At 35.0% G+C, this 22002-nt stretch overlaps 2 protein-coding genes, 1 long non-coding RNA gene and 1 pseudogene across 3 annotated transcripts; 2 read left to right on the top strand and 2 right to left on the bottom strand.

The window, feature by feature from the left end:
- The first annotated feature begins 9427 nt into the window (after positions 1 to 9427).
- On the top strand, positions 9428 to 10002 carry LOC143585369 (uncharacterized; annotated as a pseudogene).
- Positions 10003 to 10064: 62 nt separating this feature from the next.
- Positions 10065 to 10989, bottom strand: LOC143585380 (glucan endo-1,3-beta-glucosidase 12-like). Its single transcript, XM_077067181.1, has 3 exons — positions 10895 to 10989; positions 10559 to 10810; positions 10065 to 10309 (listed from the first exon to the last, which is right to left on the bottom strand). The coding sequence occupies exons 1-3, from the start codon at positions 10965 to 10967 to the stop codon at positions 10275 to 10277; spliced, it is 360 nt and encodes a 119-aa protein (XP_076923296.1). The 5' UTR covers positions 10968 to 10989; the 3' UTR covers positions 10065 to 10274.
- A 702-nt stretch (positions 10990 to 11691) lies between these two features.
- On the bottom strand, positions 11692 to 18769 carry LOC143587267 (histidine kinase 2-like). Its single transcript, XM_077068605.1, has 11 exons — positions 18058 to 18769; positions 17249 to 17800; positions 16876 to 17157; positions 16002 to 16171; positions 15714 to 15926; positions 15159 to 15627; positions 14964 to 15062; positions 14244 to 14875; positions 12954 to 13424; positions 11926 to 12380; positions 11692 to 11794 (listed from the first exon to the last, which is right to left on the bottom strand). Exons 1-10 carry the CDS (start codon positions 18424 to 18426, stop codon positions 12155 to 12157), a joined length of 3483 nt encoding a protein of 1160 aa, XP_076924720.1. The 5' UTR covers positions 18427 to 18769; the 3' UTR covers positions 11692 to 11794; positions 11926 to 12154.
- LOC143587278 (uncharacterized) lies at positions 13997 to 14221 on the top strand. Its single transcript, XR_013144854.1, has 2 exons — positions 13997 to 14101; positions 14166 to 14221. It is a non-coding gene; the product is annotated as an uncharacterized LOC143587278 (long non-coding RNA).
- Positions 18770 to 22002: the final 3233 nt, after the last annotated feature.

Here is a 22002-nt window from a genome sequence, read left to right on the forward strand (position 1 = left end):
ACTTCTTTTTATTTGAACCATTTTCTATATATATATATATATATGCACACACACCCATAGTAAGATAACTTGTAACTCTTTTCTTAATTATTGGGAAGCATAACATGCATGTATGTAAGAGAACCACACACCTACGACTAGTAAACATACATAAATCATGTTGTCACTTAAGCATATAAATATAACTGTAACTTCATTATTATATGGTGAACTTTCTTTAATCGTATTTATTTTATAGGAGTAAGCAATAAAAATGAGAGCACATGTGGTGGATTTTGTTATAAGTTTTCTCGTGTTGCTTGGGTGTCATTGATGTAAGTTCTTATCTTACCAATAAATTATGTGTTTAAGATAATCATTCTAATCAATATATGTATACATATATATTTATTATAGCTGGAGTATACGAACAAAGTAACATCACAACATTTACGATTGCACCACCGAGAGATTGTACAATACGTTGTGTGTTTAATATTGCGGAGGGAGATTATTGTTGTTGTGATGTAAATGATCGGCTGTGCAAATTAAATAAAAATGTTTGTACTGATGAGTGTGCTAAAAATAGAAGAAGTTGTTGCCCCAAGAAAAATAAGTGATGGGATTTGTAAAGGTAAGTTAAGAGAAGAAGTGATAAATAAGCATGATTGAGTATATTATAAAATAATTATATCCCACTGTGCATTTTGCTAAAAATGTGTTTTTGCTTAGTTGGTTAATGCGCACGTTAGGTTTTCAAAGTTATTCGAAAAAAACCGGTAATTGGAGCTCAATGGGAAAAATTAAAGATTCAAGGATTTTCGAATGAAATAAATAATACTTTGTTTTGAATTCTGATTTACTATGTAAGCGACATGCCTGCCCTAGCCGGCTGGGGTGTTGCATCAATATATAGTATTGTGACTTTGTCTATGATATTATGATTTATGAGTATGATAATTGTGGGATTTCAAACAACATCAGATACGTATTTGTTAACTGTTAACACTTCATCACTTGCACTGACTGCATTTAGTTTTCGCTATCCTCATGTTTTGGTGGAGGTAAAGACTTCAATAGTCTATAATTTGACTAAAGGAACGGGTATCCGTAATCGGAGTCCATTCAGTAGTCGTTTAGGTGATTTTTACAATATTGTCTTCCGTTAGTCAGTTAGGCTTGTTTAGGAGGAGCTAGTACACAGGTAATTCTTTATTCTCATTGATTTAATACAAGAAAAAACTAAAAAAATATATGTTTTGTTATAAACCAGATATACAATACCCTATATAGCTATATGTGACAGTTATATTCTTGTATATATATTCTTATGTACTAAACATTTGTGATTGATCATCAATAATATTCTACACAAATTCTCTCCGGATTCTCTAATTCATTTTACGTTATCAGCACGAATTTGCTATTTACACGAATTCTTGCGTTCTTCAATCCGGGTACCAGATGTTTATTATAATTTGTAAGAATACACAAATTATTTTTTGGACAGAGTTAGAGAAGAACCAGATTGTCTGCCATTATAGAACCAAATTAGATTTTGGTTAAAGAAACAAAATCCACGGTTGAAAATTCTTCAAAATAAGAAGCACCAGAAACATTCAAAGATGTCGACAGAAATTATCATAATTAAAGCATACATATTCACGTCAGAAACGATCACAACCATAATAAATATCCATGCAGAAAAGAAATAAATATAAGTCTTACATGGCCCAACTTTTTATGATAAAGAGTCATCAACGATCATTAATTGAAACAAATTAAACATTCCGATGACCTGAAAAGTAAATATGTGGTACATACAGATTGAGATTGTCGATGGTACGATGGGATCTATAGGAGTTATGGACTAATGGTTGCTGACTACCGGCGAAAATGTGAATCTGACAGTAGAAAACATAAAAATAAACGGGAGCCAATATCATGCGTTCATTCTACATTCTGTTCGGTAATGAAATTCACCGACGACGGTTTTACAGATTGGATACCATGCAGTTACGATCGAGAAAAGTGGAGACGGTTAGTAAAGATAGAAATAACTATCATTGTACGTACTACTTAAATATCATACAATCTTATCAAGTGGTGCTGCTGGTCCACGAATGTGGTAATTTTTAGGGCATAGCCGCATTAATCAAATAATATCCAACTGCTAATAGCAAATACTCCCATTATAACTAATCTCCAGAAAAGAATCATTTAAATATGATAGTATTCCGGGTCTTACGGGTGATAAGAATGAAAAACCTGGTAATATATGATTTATTATGTAATGCATCACAAATATCAAATTTAGATCCCAGAAGAGGTCAATATGAATCTGAAGTCAAATATGTCATACATTCACAAAGAGTAACTAAAGAGTTACTAGATGCATTCATAAACACAAACAAAGTGATCACAAAGTCACATATACCAGCAATATCAAGTTCATATGCTCGATTTGAAGCGGTAATCCAAGTAAGATTACTATTCAAAGAAACACATGGAAGATAAATTGGTTCCAAAGATAAAAACCCATGAAAATCAAATGAGCAGAATAATGCAGTTGGTTTAACCCCAGAAGAGATTACATGTAAAACCATATAAGACGTTATTGTCCTAGAAGAGACTAATATATTTCTAGAAGAAAATAATAAACCCCTGAAGAGGTAAATGTCTCATAAGAGACTAAGATAATTTATAAATTTCCAGAAGAAACACCGGTATTGAATCAATATGAGATCTCTACAAATTATGTACAATGGTACAATATGGAACAAGAGTTAAACACGCGTATAATGAAATATTTTCATAAGCTATACCAACATATGTAATCGATGAGAAATATTATGAATCTAAAGCTCTGTAAGAGTACATACATAGAGATGATTATCAAAATGGCAAGATGTCTAGAAGGCTAAATTGAATATGACAACCAAAACGTTTTTGGACCCGTAGTCCGAACACCCATAGACGTCAAACCAGTTTATAAATGGGTGTCTTTGTATATATAAAAAGAAACGAAAAGAATGAGATTTGCGATGTATGGCACGAGTTGTAACACTATGGTTGTTTTCCCAAATCCCAGTAGTTGATTATGAGGAAACGTATTCCCCTGTAGTGGATGTGATAACCATTAAGTGTTTTAATCATCCTCCCAATCTCAGAATGACTTCAAATAAAGCTTATTGATGTTATCACCATAAAGTTGTACGGGACAATTGAACATTGGATTTACACAAATATCCATGTATGGATAAATTTGCCTGAACCATTAAAAACAATACCCCGAAATATGTTTTATGAATCTTAAGATTCTTATATGGTAGAAACGACTCTGTGAATATCTTAATATATAAGTTTGGTACATGAGTCATATGTGTTTATCGGAATTGCACTCTTAAAAGTTCATATATTACAGTTTACGGTGATGATGTCCTATAACATCGAGAGACTCTGCCGGACTAATTAAGAGAAAATTTTGATACGAAATAACTTGACGCAACTAAATTAATCCTCGACCAGCAGTTCGAGTATATGTGTAATTGCATATTTGTCCATCAATCAAATTACATCAAGAAGATGTTAACATATTATCTCTACTACATTTAGAATTCAATGCAAACCTATTTTTCCACATTTTCTTCAAAACATACTTTTATTTTCTAAAATTAAATTTCAATTATTAAATTAAATTTCTTTTTTTTTTGAACGACCAACTAAGTAACGCCGGGTACTCCGTACGCGGCCCCCATTGGCTAAAGGTAGCCCAAGCCTGCCACTAGTCAGGACGGATGGAGCCCCTAGTGGTCCACCTATTGAGGGATTCACCGGATAAAACCTGACTCTTACGCCCGCCAAATGGCACAACAACGAGGAGCCGGTAAAACCGGATGAGATCAGGACTCGAACCCTGGCAAGCCAAGGTCATCCCTCATATCTCCCATATTAAATTAAATTTCAATTAAAGTTTGTGTGAGGGAAAAAACGCTTATTTTTGTTTTAAACCGATGCAATGGTTAAAATTAAGGAAATCATGTTATTTTGTAACATTTTCAAAACTTCCAAAACATATGATGGATTCATCCCACATATAAAATAAGAAAATGGAAATATCCCACTTTGAATAAATGGGTTCATCCCACATTGAAAAATGGAAAATTATGAAATTTCCACATGGGTATAAATATGGAATGAAATTTGATCCCACATGGAACCTTGAAAGAAAATGGAAGCTCTTTATAAGAAAATGAGTTTCCATAATAATATTCTTATATGATAGGTCACTCTCAAGTGGTCCTAGCGCCCGAACGCGCACGAGCACGGGCTCGGGCAAAGTGCGATGGGCGCAATGTGGCGCTTTGATGGCGCACTTCGCACGCTCGCATCGCCGCTAGTCGCCTTAGTATTTTTGTGGAAAATTAGAAATCCACACATCACGATATGCGATAGGTTTAGTTAGCCTCATCGCGTTACGCGATGACGTGTAGCTTATCTAGAAGCTTACGTGTCCATCGCGATACGCGATGAGCTCCCAAAGTGACCCGTCGCGATACGCGACGTGGAAGTTACGCAGACTGCCACGTCACCTAACACGCGTCAGAAATGGGGATGACTCATCAACCCATCGCGATACGCTATGCCTTCCTATTGAACCCATCGCGATACGTGATGGGGTCTAAAATCAACTATAAATAGGTTGAGAACTGCCCATTCATTCCTTGCACCAAAATTTCTCTCTCTGAATTTTCATACATATTAAGAGTACGGTATAATACCCGAGTGATCGTAGCGATATCCTATCCGATCGAAAGAAGCTTTTTATACACGAATCCAAAAGCTCTGCCTATTAAGGAAATACATTGTGTCATCATGTAAAGTTTCTAGTCTCGTGATTATCGTTATGATTATGGGTTTATATTAACTTAGCTATACTACATGGTCTTTAACCTAGGTGCTTAATACCAGGAAGCTCATAAGCCGTAAACTTGCAAGGTGAAACATTCAAGTTTTTATACAACTCACATTTGCATGAGACAACTATTTTCCCGACACTGTCATGCTGATTTCAAAACTATTACAACCCATGATAGATTGTCATAAATATTTTCAAATGTATTTATAAAGTAATACATTACAGTGATTAAGTCTCTGTAGACTTACGGGATGATTACTACTGGTATTGTGGGGTTTTGTATACAAGGCTTACCTACTGGGCTATTACACGTTATTTATTGGACAAGTGTTAGCCAATAAGTAATATGACCACAGTCATAAATACGGTCGAGTGACAAGTACCTTTCGGTAATTTGTAAGCAGACAGATGTAAAAACATCTTAATGCTTTAATTGTATATGTGTCATTATAAATGAATGTACTAACCAGTATTTTCCGCTGATCCAATATTTTAAAAACATGTTTTAGGTGAGATGATAAAGATAAAGGAATGGTGCATGCGGGCCTTCCAGCTTAAATAGGTGGCTTATCATCAGAATAAAGAAACATGTTTTTGTAAAATAGGGTTTATCCCTATAAAACATTTGTAAGGATATAAATGGACTTTATCCAACCAGATGAAATGAAAATCATGGTGTTTTACACTCTGATAATTTTTCCTAACTACGGTCTTAATAAATTTTTCCGTTGCTAATTAATAAACACCGATACAACCACTCGCGTTCACGGTCCAGGTATGGGTTCGGGGGCTGTGACATATTTTGTTCAAGGAGGTATTATTATTATTATTATTATTATTATTATTATTAACGGGCGGCGGTTTCAGATCATTCCGTCACATGGTGGTTTTTGATAAAGAAAAAGTAGGTTTACGGCGGCTAATTAACAGTTATTTCCTTTCCGTCTTTAACTGTCGTTACAAAAGGATGTAACTACATCGGTTTCCGGCAACCATCTCATCGTTTCCGGCAACCATCGTGACGATTGATTCAGTATATAAACATGTAATAGTCCTTACACCACAACCGTGAACCATCTCTCTTCTCCCCTCTTTCTAATCGAACCCCACACGGATGAAGATTTATACAACTGCCACCGCGGATGAAGCTTTGTACATGGGAACCCCGTCATCGATCTGAACCAAATGTGTGTGGCTAAAGGCCTACGGCCACACTTTTTTCGTGTGACCGAAGGTCAATATTCACGTAGTGCGACCATTAACCGGCATAAACGCCGCCGTTACCATCAATGTTTCAAGCCCGTCCGTGTGATCCACTATGAATCGTTTGGAGTTGTTCATTGTTTTTCGAGATGGCGGTGTTGAAAATTGCAACACTAATTAATCAATCAATTCTACAACGTATGGAAGATCATGGTAACGTCACCAAATCTATCGGAAAAAACAAAGAGGGAGAAACGTAGAAGAAGGGGGATGGATTTGCCCATTACGATTTGTCATGTAATCGGGGTATTCTTTGTTGATTAATTGTTATGTTATGTGTTACGGTTGTATCTTATTAGTAAAGTACAACTCATGTCATGAATCTAATGTTAATTTGATTTCTTTGAAAAATGTATTATTTGTATAGAAATCATTACATAATCTCTACAGATTTAGCCAGAATTACAGAAATTGTCCTTTATGTTTGTATCAAATTTCACTCATTATCCTTTATCTTTAAAATTGATATGTTTTATCCTTTACCTTTATAAATCTAACATCGATTGTCCTTTAACCCTAACTCAGTTAATTTTTCCCGTTAAGTCAAGTCATGTGCCTTGCACACTAGGGTAAATTAGTCATTTCACCTGCTAAACTAAAAATATAGTTTTTTAATTAATTAATAAACAAAAATAAATAAATGAAAAACTTTATATATATAATGTGGAGATACTCTCTCTCTCCATATACCACCAGCCATCACTGCCATAACCACCACCCACCACCGCTGCAACCACCACCAGCCACCACTACAAGGCCCAATTGGTTCACCACCACACCCACCAACCTCCTCATCCCCAAACCCTAAACCCGACAACCACCTTCATAGCCTGAACCGCCGCCGGCGGTTTCATTAGATCCAGAATAATCAAGGATTTAACCACCAGCGACGACACTCAGATCTGCCTTCCCTCGACAACCCTGACCACGATTATATTTCCGGCAAGCTCATATCAATGTCGTTGTTCGTGAATCAAAGGTTGCAGGACTTGATTTGGTTAAATCGGTAGGCTAGTGGTGTGTTCCACCGTGTTTGCGGTTGCCGAAGAATTAAACAAGCTCATATATTGGTGGTTAAATATCGATGAACGGTGGTCGCCGGAAGTTGAAAGGTGGTGGTTAAATCCTTGATTGTTATGGATATGGTGAAACCTTATGATTTTTTATTTAGATTTGATTTTTATTGGATTTGAGGGTTGCGTACGGACGGAGGAGAGCGGTGGGTTGGTTGGTGGCTGTGGTGGTTCACCGGAGAAGATGGTGGTGGTGGTGATGGGTTGGTGGTGGTGTATGAACGGAAGAGAATGTGTTCTTTTATTTTTTTTTTTTGAAATGTTTTTTTAGTAAGATGGTAAAATGACCAATTTACCCTCATGTGCAAGTGCAAGGCACATGACTAGACTTAACGATAAAAACTAACTGGGTTAGGGCTAAAGGACAAACGATGCAACATTTGGAAACGTAAAATACAATTTATGTTACTTTTAAAGATAAAGGACAACCACTGAAATTTGGTGTAAACATAAAGGACAATTTCTGTAATTCTGTCATAGATTTATTTGTGCATATCATGACTAAAAATGGTTATGCAAAAGAATGAGTTACTGCTCACTGCAAGCACCGTGGGTAAAAAAAAAGAGGCGATGGTGCGCGACTAAGAAGAAAATGGCGGGTTTGTGGTGATGTCACCAAGTTTTACATTCAATTAAACCCTAATTCCTAATTTCTTTACGTATGCGTCACATGTACCCGTCAAATTTTTGCAAACCAAGGAAAAAGATGTACTCCTAAACTTTTAACTTCAGATTTTCCACTCAAATGTAATTTATTTTACAACTTGATGTAAATCTTAGTAGCACAAAATAAAAACGATACTTGTAACCATATAAAAATTATAGCACCGCCGCAACGCGCGGTTAACAATGCTAGTTTTAATACAAGTAAAGTTGATTCACTAGTACACTCATGATTGGTCAATTGCTAGATATACATATGATCCTTACTGTACCAAGAAAAAGGGGAAGACGTACTTGGTCTAGAAGTACCGTGATTAGAAGTACTTGGTCCAGAAATACCATTGTTAAACGCAATTGATGCCTTAATATGTCTTGTAAATATAATGAGATTGAATATTGCATTATTAATATATGTGCTAGGGAAATTTGATTATATTCAAGCATGTTGACATCAGATGTGGAGGAAGAAGTGGAGTGCGGTGTTCGGAGGTGGGGAGAGGGGGTGACGGGAAGAGGGTTGGAGAGAAGGGGGCTAGTGTTTGGAGGTGAAAGATGTGGAGATAATATTGACCTGATGTTTAGATGTGAAAATGTTTAGAAGAGGTGAGACGTGAGTGATTCAATTCTGCGCGAAAAAGAGCGCGCAGACCTTTTTTTATTGAATTGTCTTTCAGAAAACAAACAGTATGCAAACTTCAATGTATGCGCGTGGTCTGCGCAGCGCAGACAAAAGAGACCAGAAAGCTCTTTTGTAAAAAAGCAAACACCCCTTAGTGAACATAATATGCATCCCAACTGAATTGAAATTTGAAACCATATTGTGCGTCCCGATTAGAAACCATTTGAAAACATGCATCCAAATTGTAGTTTCAATTTTGAAATTTATATTATTTTATTTAATTTTTACTCATACTTTTGTCATTCATTAATAACTTTTAATGTATAAAGTTTTATAAAACTTGGAATACATTGTTTAGACGTGTTTACTTTTATCTACATATTAACATAAATTTTACCAAGCCACCAGGTCAAATTGTGTTAAACATATATTAAATATTTCTATATAAAATCGACATTACTATTGGCGTCGACTCGTAATCTCAAATGTATATTTGAAATTACATATTTTATTTTGAACGACGACATTCTTTGTGTTTAGACCATTGCACTCTTCAAATTTAAGATCCTCGTTTCCCCATTTTGGTTAGATTATGTTATCTTAACCGGGTGTACGTTAGCTTCATAATTTGGCTTTGACGTTCCCCAAAAACATACTGCCGCCACAAGAGCAAAACTAAAACTTTTTGACGAAAACTCAAATTCCTTATTGTGTCAATCCACTACAAATGACACAAGTGGGTATTGCAAAACCAAAGCCTTGTATTAGTAGGTTAAGTGATGGATATTTAAAACGATATATATACACTTTAATATATTTATTTTGTGACGTTGTGTCGGTCCTCACCATAGAATAGAATCAATCAATCAGTCTTGGTTTTCTTTTTAATTTTGTATTTGAGATTGAAGAAGAATGAATCCTTTGATTTGGCACAAAGTTGCTGCAATATCTGGTATGTATGTTTGTATAGATATATTGATTTGAGTTTGAATTTGTTTGTATAAAAAACAAAACAGGGATGGCAGCCCTTGGATTAGGCACATGGGTTCAAACCCACCAACCCATCTTACAAAGAGGTCTGGAACACTGCTTCTCTTTACCACTTGGTTCATACAGCCGCGTTACTTGCTGCTCCTCTTGCTAAAAACCCTAATATTGTATGTAATACTGAATGTCCAAAATTAGTTATTGACTTGTTAGTTGTATCCTATGATCACATTATTAATTTTCAATCTCTAGTTTGGAGGCCTTTTGTCAACTGGAATTGTTGCTTTCTCGGGGACGTAAGTCAACTCGTATATCTGAATGTGTATTACATATATAGATAGGACATGTACTTATTTTGGTTTTAAACTTAACACAACCTAGTCTTTAATACTTACTGCAGGTGTTATACAGTGGAGTATCTTTAAGACAGAACATATGCTAAAGCGGCCCCCCTTGGCGGGTTTGCGTTTATTGCAGCCTGGGGAAGTTTGCTGTTCTAAAACAGACACATGAATATCATCTATCTATCTATCTCATCTTTTAAGCATTTTCATGTTGGAGATTAAAATTATTTGTTTTAACATAGATCACTTTTGTTCTGTCTCTTTATTTGATATGCACAAAGTTTATCTGTTACTATAATCCCGTTATGTTTGGTTGTTGACAAAGTAAAATTTAGGAACAACTAGTAACGATTCTTTAGAAATTTGGTAAATGAATCAAGAAAGCCAACAATTAAATGTCTTTATGCAATTTGGTTGTCCCGGCTGCATCAAGGAGTGTAGTCATAGTGGCATGAACCATAACCTGCGGGAATAACCAAACGAAACTAATTATTAATAAATAATACAGCCTGTAAAGATAAAACATTCATGTGAGGTGTGAACTCAAATGGCCTGTTTCCTTGATTTAAAAAGATTAAAAGAAAGCCAAAATGATGGAATTAGAATAAAGTATTAACAATAAAATAAATCACTACAAATGTTTCTCCATTCTTTAGCATGTAGATCAGTTTTAAAACATTTTATGTAAACGAGTCAAGAAAAATGCGCTTACTAGGATCTTTTTCGGTTGTAATTGCAGCACTATTGAAGTAGCAAGAAGCACCATTATGCTTAAACTTTTGGTAATAAGCGTTAAATGCATATGAAGCATGGTCTTTTAATGTATTTGGATAATAACAAGGTTGATTATCTTGAATCATGCTACAATCTGCACCCCCTTCGCCGCATGTGTAATCTATAGCGGCTTGTAATTCTGCATCTGTTGCTTGTATATCTGCTATGCACCATTGCTCAAATTCCCCATCTTTGAGCATAAACCATAAAACACCAACAACAAATATTAAAGAAAGTTATGAAAATGAGATCTGAATTATAGGTTATAACTTACTAGATTTGTGTGGGAGTATCACCACTACAAGAAGCAGAATTGGGAGCAAAATCTTTATCAGAAAAGGTGACATTTTTGTTTAGAGAGAGAAGAGAGTAGAGAGACATGTGAATGAAAGAAACATATGGGGTTTATATATATGACAAAAGATGTGAACAAGATCCAAAGATAGCTGTAAGTTGTGTTGGATCATGTGGAAGGTGTCTCATTGTCTTCCACATACACATGGGAAGTTTTCTTATTTGGTGCCATGAACCTTCATCAATCATTTCCACCAATCAACCATATCCCATCTCCAAAATCCGGAGCGATAGTACAACTTTTAATGTATTGTTGGCTTGTTAGCGAAACCAAATATATTACAAATATGTTTTAACATGATCGATCTTTATAAATCATAAAAAATGTAGTTCCCCAGTATATGATAAACAAACGCACCCCCTGTAAGTAAAATAAAAGTAGTATGATGATGCAACAGATTTAGCAAGAGAATCTGCATTCAGTTAAAACCATAAATTTTCACTTTAGCGTTAATTATGTAGGTTCAAACCATATGTAACACATTTTCATGAATTCGTCTTTATAAATGTTCACTCTTTCTACCATCTTAGCAACAACTTAAATTTAAAGTATATATATATGAAATAAATTCACCCAAATGAAACATGCAAATAAATGAATAATGTGATTATATACAAAAAAAGAATCCAATCCAATTTACAAGTCCTATTGCACACAACTCTCTTTCTTCCAAAGTTTTTACCGCCAAAAATGCAACAAGAATACAACCATAGATCATAATATGTACTAGGGACCATTATAAACATGTGCACACATAGCAGCTTTTATACAAACACAAAGATTTTATGCAAGTCCGCGCGAGTCCGATGCTCATCACCACTGAAAATTTAAACAAAACAAGCTTTTAAGATCAAAATATCATATTAATATAATCATGAAACTGAGTTTTGGCTTGGCTTAAAAATTGAGTGATTAAATAAATAAAAAGTAAGATTATATAAACAAGGTACCATGGCAAAAACATCAGCGTATATGATGGATGTTGTGTCGATGGCTAATCAGACTGTTTAGACTTTAGACCATGTGGTTGGTTAGCAAGCTGAGCCGGTGCAACCCACTGTGCGTTACCATGAACTTTGACTGAGTCAATGGTCATGCTGCTGTCTCAGTGGAACCGACCATATGACCAGACTGTTAGGTTAACTAAGTCAGTTGGTGCAACCCAGGACCGTTGGACCATTAACCAGACTCGAAAAAGCAAGCTGCAGCCGAGTACAGTTGTTCTTCCTCAAATGGCTTTGAAACATAACCATCCATCCCGCACTTCATACACTCTTCATCTGTAGCTTGAATCACATCTGCTGTCATTGCCAAAATAGGCATATGCCAAGGACTCGCGTTATTAGAAATTATTTCTTCATTAACCATGCTCTCTAGCCTGCGAATTTGTCTTGTAGCCTCAAACCTAAATACAACACCAAAAGCCAATACCATTAACATAACCACCAACTGTACACGAGCCAATCCGAACCAAGCCGTTTCGAGCTCTATTTCTAAAGCTCAAGCTCAGCTCATTAGTAGTTTTTCAAGCTTGAGCTCGGCTAGAGTTTTAACTTATGAGAGCAAGAGCTCAAGCTGTTTCGAGCTCGGTCTGGACTCGGCTCATTTATTATTTATTTATTAATTAATTTGTACACGTTCATAATTATTTTCTATATGTATATTAATTATAATTTTATATATAACATAATAATATAACATATAGTATTTACTTATTTTTATCATAATTTTATGTATAATAAAAATCCTTATATAAACATATAGTTGACATATTAAACAAGCATTGTCTAAATAATAGGCTCGCGACACAGCTCGAGCTGTATGTGAAGCTTGGGCTCAGCTAGGGGTCATTTAAGTTCGGTTCGATTCAAGCTTTTAGCGAGCCGATCTCGAGTTGCTCACAAGTGGCTTGGCTTGTTTACACACCAAGGGTATTTTAGACATTTGAGTAATAAAACAGCAAGAGAAAGTTATTGACCCATCCATTTCAGGCATTTGGAGATCCATGAAACAAGCATGAAAAGAATGAGGTGGTTTAAGCTTTTCTAAAGCAGCTTTACCACTATCTACACAAGTGACAATAGCTCCATATTTCTTTAACGCGCCTTCTGCAACTCGTCTATTAACAATATTATCATCAACAACCAATATTCTTTTATCGCGTAACAAAGTCCCAAGAGTCGATGGTTTTCTTCTTGCTAAAACACTTGTGTTTCCTAAAGAAATTGTTTCTTGAATGCAAGAAATCAAGATACTTAATCTTAGAGGCTTCTGCACAACAGTTGCCACCAAGTTAGCCGATTTGATCTCATCTTGTATTGCAGGGTTTATGGAGTTAGCCAATAGAAATAGTTTCGTGCTACTTTCAACACCACGAAGAAATGCAAGACCACTCTCTTTATCCCACACTTCTTGGTCAACAAGAACCATTGCAAAAGTAGATGAATCACTACACATGAAAAAATGCATATCATAAACAAAATGCGTTACTTATAAATGGTTTGATTCTGATTATGCTTTATATCTAACGGGCCAAGCAAGTACAATAAGAAAAATTAACTAATAATGAAATGGGTCAAATGGGTTGACCAGGTAAAGCATGTCAAAGGCACACAAAATGTACTTTTAGCGTATAAAGCATTTTTAATCATTTATTACTTATTTAAAAAGTGGGGTGTGCATGAAGCCTTAAAAACCAATCTGTAACTGAAAAATCCAAACCGAAATAACCGAACTCAAAACAAAAACCAATGGTTTGGCTTTATGTTTACATAAAAATAGAACTTTTGGTTCGGGTTCGGGTTCGAGTTTGGTTTTTCAAGTAATTAAAACCGAAAAAACTGAACTGAATTTATGGATTTTTCATAATTAATTTTGAATTTTAAGTAATTTATAAGAATTTAATTAATAGTTTAACCAAAATATTTTAGCCAAAATGCATAATAACAATTAACTAACAAAAAGATTTAGGCCCAAATTTATTATTTAAAGCCGACATTTTTCAGCCCAAATATTTCTAGCCCAAATGGCCAAACCGAAAAAACTTAAAACTAAATGGTATTCAAAAACCCAAAAATCGAAGTTTCAGTTTTTGGTTCAGTTTAAGCCCAAAACCGACACATGCACGTCAACCAAACCTCAAAAATTTGCTATGCTGTAATTGTCCATAAAAAGCTAAAAGGTGTTGCAGGTCAACCAAACCTCAAAAATTTGACCCATCAAACACCCAACCGATCCCCAAATCTAGTCATATCTAAAAATAACTTACATTTCCGACCGGTAAGATTGTGCAGACTCAAAATCAGATGTGATCTCAACAGATATTCCCAATCTTTGAAGATGGTATCTTGTGACTTCTGCTCTGATGTTTTTCTGATCAATCACCAACGCCCTTAGTCCCCTAAACGCTGATGTGTCGGGATGATATTGTTGCAATACGGTATCAAGAGAGCTTGTTTCTTTCTTCATGAAAACAGCTGTAAAAGAGAATGTACTTCCAGTACCCGGTTCACTAACAAACCCGATTTCACCGTTCATTAAACCTACCAACCGCTTGCTAATGCTCAACCCGATCCCGGTCCCACCATAAGTTCTTGATGTGGAACTGTCAGCCTGCATAAAAGGTGTGAATATACTGCTTTGTGCCTTTATAGGGATTCCCACACCCGTATCTTCAACAGTCACTAATATTTTAATCTTTTCAGATTCGTTTATCAAATCTTTGCCACTTAATTTTTCAAAGTTCTCCCAGCTTTTCTTCCTGTCGACCACCGGAAGCCCGCTTAGAGTGTTACACGCTGTGTTTGAATTTGACCCGTTAAAGATTTTCAGGCTGTTTTCATCTGTCACTTCATCTGCTAGATGTACTGACACGAATATGTGTCCTCTATCATGTGTGAACTGCAAAAGAAAGTAGATGGGTGCATGAGTCGCCATTTGAAAAAAAATAAAAATTGTGATTGTAATAAAGATGAGAAAAGGAGCTAACTTTAAGTGAATTTTCAACAAGATTTGTGATTATCTGCCTGAAACGTCCCGGGTCTCCAACAACTTCTTCAGCGAGTTGACTAGAAACATAAACCGCCAACTTCACGTCAACAAAATTATTAGTTATAATGAATGTATTATATTGTAGTAATAAATTAAGAAAAAAAATTAATCAAAGAGACCGTTTGGTATTAACCTCGATTCCCTTTTCTTGAGACTTTGTTGACAATAATGACACGACATTATCAAGAATAGTGCGCAGCTCAAATGGAACCGCCTCAAGCTCGAGCCTTCCAGATTCAATCTTTGCTTGATCAAGAACCTCGTTAATCAACTTTATTAAATCTTTACCACTAGCATGTGCAGTTTGTGCAAAATCCAACTGCTTTGCATCAAGATTTGTGTCCATAAGCATCTGCAACATGCCTAAAACACCATTCATCGGGGTCCTGATTTCATGAGAAACCGTTGCAAGAAACTGAGATTTTGCAACATCTGCAGCTTCAGCACGATGCTTGAGCTCCATCATTTTTCTATAATCACGCTCTACCGCTGCAATTCGGTTTATAGCGGCATAGAAGATATGACCAAGAAGAAAAGTGATAATAAGCACACCACCAGATGCCAGTATTGCTGTCCAAGGTGGCGGAGGCCTCTGCTTAAACCTGTTAGAAAACCGATTACAGTTAAAATTTCTAGTGGGCCCCGTTTTCTTGAAATAAAAAGGTAAAAACTTTATCAAATATAGAACCTGCAACGCATTTCATGCTTTCTAGAAGGATCACCAAAATCAAGACTGCTAATGTGAAGAAAGCCCGTGTCAGCCTCAGCAGGACCGTACATGTTAATGGCTGCAGAAGCATTTGTTGTGTCATAAACATTGACAACAATTGTCTGTTTGCTCGCTAGCTGGTGAAGAAGCTTCTCAACTAGCGACGGGACATCATAAGATGCACCAAGATACCTGTTACATTAATAAATTTTATGAAAATGAGGTGAATCTTGAATCAAAGATGAGGTGTATCATCATCAACCCTACCCCACAGTTGCCTTAATTCGCTCTTCTGGTGTAGCATCTTGATGAAGATGAGTGTTGTAAACAGCAAAAGTAAGCACAACACCTAAATGGTTTGATTTTAAAAGCTTAAAAGGAGATGTCAAGACTCCTTTTCCAGATGCCCTTGCTCGCAAAATGTTTTCCCGGTCTTCCTAAAATATAGTGAAAAATTTTAAAAATAAATAAATAAATTAGGACCACAACAATAGAATATGCGCGTGCCGAATATAATTTGTGATCACATTCTAGTTGTATTAGGTTAACCGCCAACAATGAAACAACTAAGAAGACTAGAGGTGGAAAATGGGCGGGTAGGTAACGATTCAAAATGGGTTCGAGTCTATTTGCTGAAATAAATGGGGGGTGGGGTGAGGTGGGAAGTTTTTACAAAAACTACTCATTTAGTCATTTTAAGCTGATCCTATTTTGCCAAACTCGTTTTGACCCAAATATATTTTGCTTAGAAACCGTTTGGACCCGAACTCATTTTGCTTATAAGCCGTTCTGCCCTGAACCTATTCTGACCTCTGACCTGACGCCGCCTTTTAACATGGGCTAGATTTACCCAATACACTTTTTGGCCAAACATAAAAAACTTATTATAAATATCTATTGCATAAAATATGATTACAAAAATCATATTATTTAAATAATAATCTATTTTTTTAGTAGTTTTACTTGCTATGTATTATGCATTATGCATAAACTTCAGATTACTAGCAACCCCGTTTGACTCGTTTCCCTAAACGCTACTTATTTGACCTGTTTGACCATTAGAGATAAAACAAAGCCCAGCCCAACCCATTCATAAGCAAACTGGTTGAAACTACCACCTACAAAGTATTAAAGTAGATACCTTGCCAGACATCATATCAATGGAGACAATATGAGAAACAGTTTCTTGAGATAAGATAACTGGAGCATATTCATCTTGAATAGGTGAAGGTTCAAGATTCTTAGGATCACAATCTTGAGCCAGTGTTTGGTCTTGATTTTCTGTATCCATCTTCTTTATTGTCCATCCATGTTCTTTCTCAAATTTCTCTCGTTCAGAATGGCGCACCCTCAAAGCATACGCAACACCACTAGTTAACGGCCTCTCAAAAAACGTTCTTTCCGTGTATTCCCCAAATGTTTTCTATGAAAACATTATATAACATCATAAAGTTTGTTAATTTACAATCTTTTTAACAAAAAGACAACATCAGATAGATGGAAAGAAAACTTACTTGATCAATAGCGGGAGGTTGTTTCCCATGATAAAAAGTGGATACAAGAATAGCAAGAGCATGAACATGATTCATGCTCACATTGAACTGATCTTGCAACATACGCGCACGTTCATCACACATGTTTGCTATAGTTTCTCTTCTTCTTAACTGAATGCCATCATTTAAGTACCAAAATAACCAGATTGATACAGTTACTCCAACTAACACAAAAAGTACTAGAAGCTTCTTCATCCACTTTCCAGCGCTTCTTGATGAGGTCTGTGTCTGTTCTTTCGGCTTTATTTTCACTTTATGGTTCTTCCATAAACAAGGAATCAGGGCACACAATGCAAATACCAAAAGGACCCACACGCACACCTTCAGAATACCGTTGTTATGCCCCCGTGCAACTTTTTCATGTACTAATGAAGGTTTATCATCATCATGTATAGGGCATTGACCCCACAATTCCGCATTTTGTGCACTATTTGGCCCTTTGAGAGAACAAGTTATTTCATGTTTTGTGGACAATTTATCTCCCAATTGTTTGGTACATTTCAAGGCGGTTATCTGAAAGATACCAACAGTTAATTAGAACAAAACTGGCATGTCTTGTCTCTAAAAGATTCTCAGGTTGCAAACATGTTTCTTATCTTCAAAACTTAAATTCTAAACCTAATCAAATATATAAGACACTAACCATCACAAGAAAGCAAACTAAAGTGTTTTTATCTAGTTTCTAGTTACAAAGTTTGGATCCTTATTTGTGCTTTCACATGTATGGTTGAAATATAAATCAAACAGTGAAAAAGATGCAAAAGCAAAACCTGATCTGTTTCATAGAATGAGTAAGCTAGCTCATGAAGAAGGTCATTACTGACATTAAACTGTTGAACCAAGACTAAAGATTTATTATCTTTACATGCTCCTGTTAATGTTATTACCTCCATCTTTCTCCTAAATACACCACTAATAAAAAAGAAACCAACCCCAACTGCAACAACAATAAGCCACACAAAAAGGACCAGTCTTTTCCATCTCCAGCCACTGTTAGCAGGCTCCTTGACCTTCTTCATCTTTGAACTGGTGCCATTTAACCCTGAAGAAGAAGAAATCTTGCAATTCAAAGACATTATGATGACAAACACCCACTTGAGAAAAAGCCTTGAAAACTCAACAACAGCAGGTAAAATCATGTAAAGGAAGAATCTTTATGAGGTACAGATGGATCTTGCAGCAAACCCAACTCAGAATTCAATAGTAATTATCAAGAAACAGAGATTTGCTTGCTTGGTTGCAGTGAGATGATTACAAAATCACATATTTTGGTTTGTGGGAAGAAAAGGTAAAGGTGTTTGATGAGTGAAAACAGGAAGAAATCATCAAGGAACAATAAGACAAGAAAAGAAAATAAGTTTTGCTATAATATGGTGTGCCTGCCTAACCAAAGGCTGTTGGAAGCATAAAGAGGCATCAAGAACAAACCTTTTTTGATTTTTGAGAGAGAGAGAGTAGGATATGATATATGATTATTATTATTATATAATATTTTATTATTAAGAGAAGAAACAGGACAGCCAGTTGGGTTTTCACTGCCCAACTGGAATCAATGACCAAGTGTTGTGTTTGTGATTAAAGATGTGCCTTTGCTTTTTAATCCTTCAGTCACTTTCTCTCTCTAGAAATAATAATAATAATAATAATAATAATAATAATAAAAATTGGAATGAATGTTTTAGTTGTGGCTGGGGACATATGATTATCTCATCATCTTGTGACTGAGTGAAGATAGATAGATATAGATAGCTAGCTAGCTATATGTTATCTCTTTTTTATGACTTTTTTTTAAAGATACATACAATGCTCCATATACACCTTTTCTTGAAATTATCCTATCCCATTTATATACTTTTATCTTGTTATTTAAATTCAAATATTTTTGTATATTGAATTATTATCTTCAAAACAAAAATGGGTAAGCATTTATTCTATTCTTTCTCATATTTTATATTTCATTGTGTTAAATCACTAATACTCACCTCGGGTCTTATTTAGTGATGTTCTATTGTTGGATTCAAATATTTAATTAAGGTATTCTAGTTCTTAGATATGTAAAGTTATAATCCGATAAGATTATCGAAAGAATTTCTAGAGGGAGAGTATAATCAAACCAAAAAATTTTCTGTTATAGGCAGGGGATCATCACACCTGTTAGGTTGAAGTGTTACAATTTTATAATAAACAGCAAGACAATTGACGGTTTGCATCAATAGAAAAACTCAATAGTAATTACATACAACACTTGAGTATCAACCATGTGTCATCACTATTTATAGAAAAACTCTATAAATAGTCTCGAACGAGTGTACACTTCACGTCTTCTATCTTGTGTCAATGTTTAGTCCAAACTCTCTTTGGTTTTTAAGTATATCCAACTAGAAGAAAGCTAGCTTGTTGATATATGTGGTATAAAATAGGCTAGGTTTGATTAAAGATTATTAAACTATATAAATTAGTTACATCAATGAGGGTATATCTTCTTCCATTGCAAAGAAAGCAAAGCTTTTGAAGGATGATTGGGTAACATCTTTAAAAATTAGAGATGAATATGACTTGTGATTTCAAAAAAAAAAAAATTAGGTCTCTTTCAATATTGGTTATGGCTATATTTTTAATACAAGAAGATTGCCTTTTTGTTAAAAGAGAAATATAAAAAACACAAATATTTTGTTTTTCACCTCAGATCTATTAAACTTTTTTGAACGAACATTTATGCAAAACTCGAGAAGATGACATAAAAGTAAGTGATAGTAATGTTTTGATTTCTTAAATTATATTCATATAAACTTATTTCAATTACTCAATTTTGATAAAAACATAACACTTTTGTCAAAAAGGTTATGACAATTTTAAATGTAGTTTTTGTTTTGTTGCAATTATTTTTGGGTAGATTCATGTCATCTCATGCTTGGATATATGTTAGAACATGTTCTATGAGTTGTTTAAGTTTGCTTAGAATATTTAAATCCATATACCAATCATCTTCTTTGTCGGGACCAAATTAACCATATGAAGTCATTTATTTAAAAAATTTATGATTACGATTTATGACGAATCTATTACTAGTTTGACGAATTGGTGTTCGCAGTTCACTCAACGTTGGGTTCTTATTGTATTTAAATCACAACCAAGACTGGAGAAGCTTTGAGATATCAGAACAAGAAACTAAAGTTAGGTGATGACCGACCATAGTTAAAATGAGCCTAAACTTTGAGCGGGTCATAAACACTCGACGCTCTAAACACAATTTTGAAATCATCAACTTCGTGGCTAATATTTCCAGCATACAATTAAAGAAAATGCCATATGTTTCAAGCAGAGATTTTTTTACAGCGCGTCATGAGTCATGACTCTATGAGCACTCGAAACACAATACATTTATTCAGTACTAAAGAGTGTCCCCACAATGAGGCGCAGCCACGCAGAGCACAGGGATGAGCTCGGTACCGAAAATAGCAAATTCTTGGTACCGGTACCGAAATATTCGGTTCGGTACCAGGACGGTACCGGTATTGAAGGTAAAAATTCAGGAAATACCGATTCCGAAACTCAAAACTTTAGTACCAATTCGGTACCAACAGTACCAAATCGGTATCGGTACCTAATTTGCTTATCTCTGATAGAACATAACATAGTAACACAGACGCTATTATATAGATTTGAAAGTACAAATTTATAGCATAAAGTTATATAAAAATGAATTTGATAATATAGTTGCACAGAAAATTAATGAATTGCATAATTAGATTTCTAAAGAAATTTGGGTATTAATTCTAACAGTAACCTGTTTTTATTTTCCTTTTTTATTTGAAATGACAACAAATTCACTTGTAGGCTTGTAGTTGTGTTTTATCACATGGCTCGTATATAAGGTTGTAAAATTCGCTAGGCGGACCTTAGGCGGTTGACTGGAAAATTGGGAGTACTCGAAGTGAATATAAAGAAAATTAACTTTTGAATAATATATATTTGTCAAAATAAGCATAATTCACGTCAAAAAAGTACTCTAGCTGACTCGTCAACTTTTGAATGACTTTTAACTGACTTTTAGAGAACGCTAGCGCGACTTTTTGTCCAACTTTTTACCGACTTTTAGAAATTCCTAGCCCGACTTTTGACCGCCTAGCCCGCCTCACCCGACTTTTGACCGTCTGTGACTAATCCAGTCCGAGTTGCAAAAAGTCTTCAAGGTAGGGGTCCGAAGACTGACTAGTCGACCTTGGAATCCGAGTTTTACAACACTTTTCGTATGTGTGTGTAAGATGTAATTAAGGTAATCAATTTCATAAAAGGCAATTTTATCCGGTTAAACTTTTATGAAGTAATAAATGCAATCTCAAACTCCTTAAATGTTTTATAATATAGTACAACAATACAACATGATTTTGTGAATTCTCGACACATGTTTTTTTATTAAAAAGAAACAGTAAAGGCTGAACGTTTACCTTTTAATCCTCAGAAGATACAACGTTTCTTGGTTGCTTCTCGCACTTTTTAGGAATTTGTTATAGACGTGTGTATGCAATTAGTATTATTGTTCAATGGAGTTTGGATTGAACAACATTATAATCAAGATAATCTCATTTGTCATAAATATCATTATTGCCGGCTTTAAAAATTTTATAATTAGTCATTAGTAACAAAGCACACAAAATTTAAAAATAAATAAATAAAAGATTTATGATTACCCGTAAATAATCTCACGATGATTA

Source organism: Bidens hawaiensis, unplaced genomic scaffold (genome assembly GCF_021521415.1).
Source record: "Bidens hawaiensis isolate Kalapana, Puna unplaced genomic scaffold, B.hawaiensis_p1.1 tig00001575_1, whole genome shotgun sequence".
NCBI lineage: Eukaryota > Viridiplantae > Streptophyta > Magnoliopsida > Asterales > Asteraceae > Bidens > Bidens hawaiensis.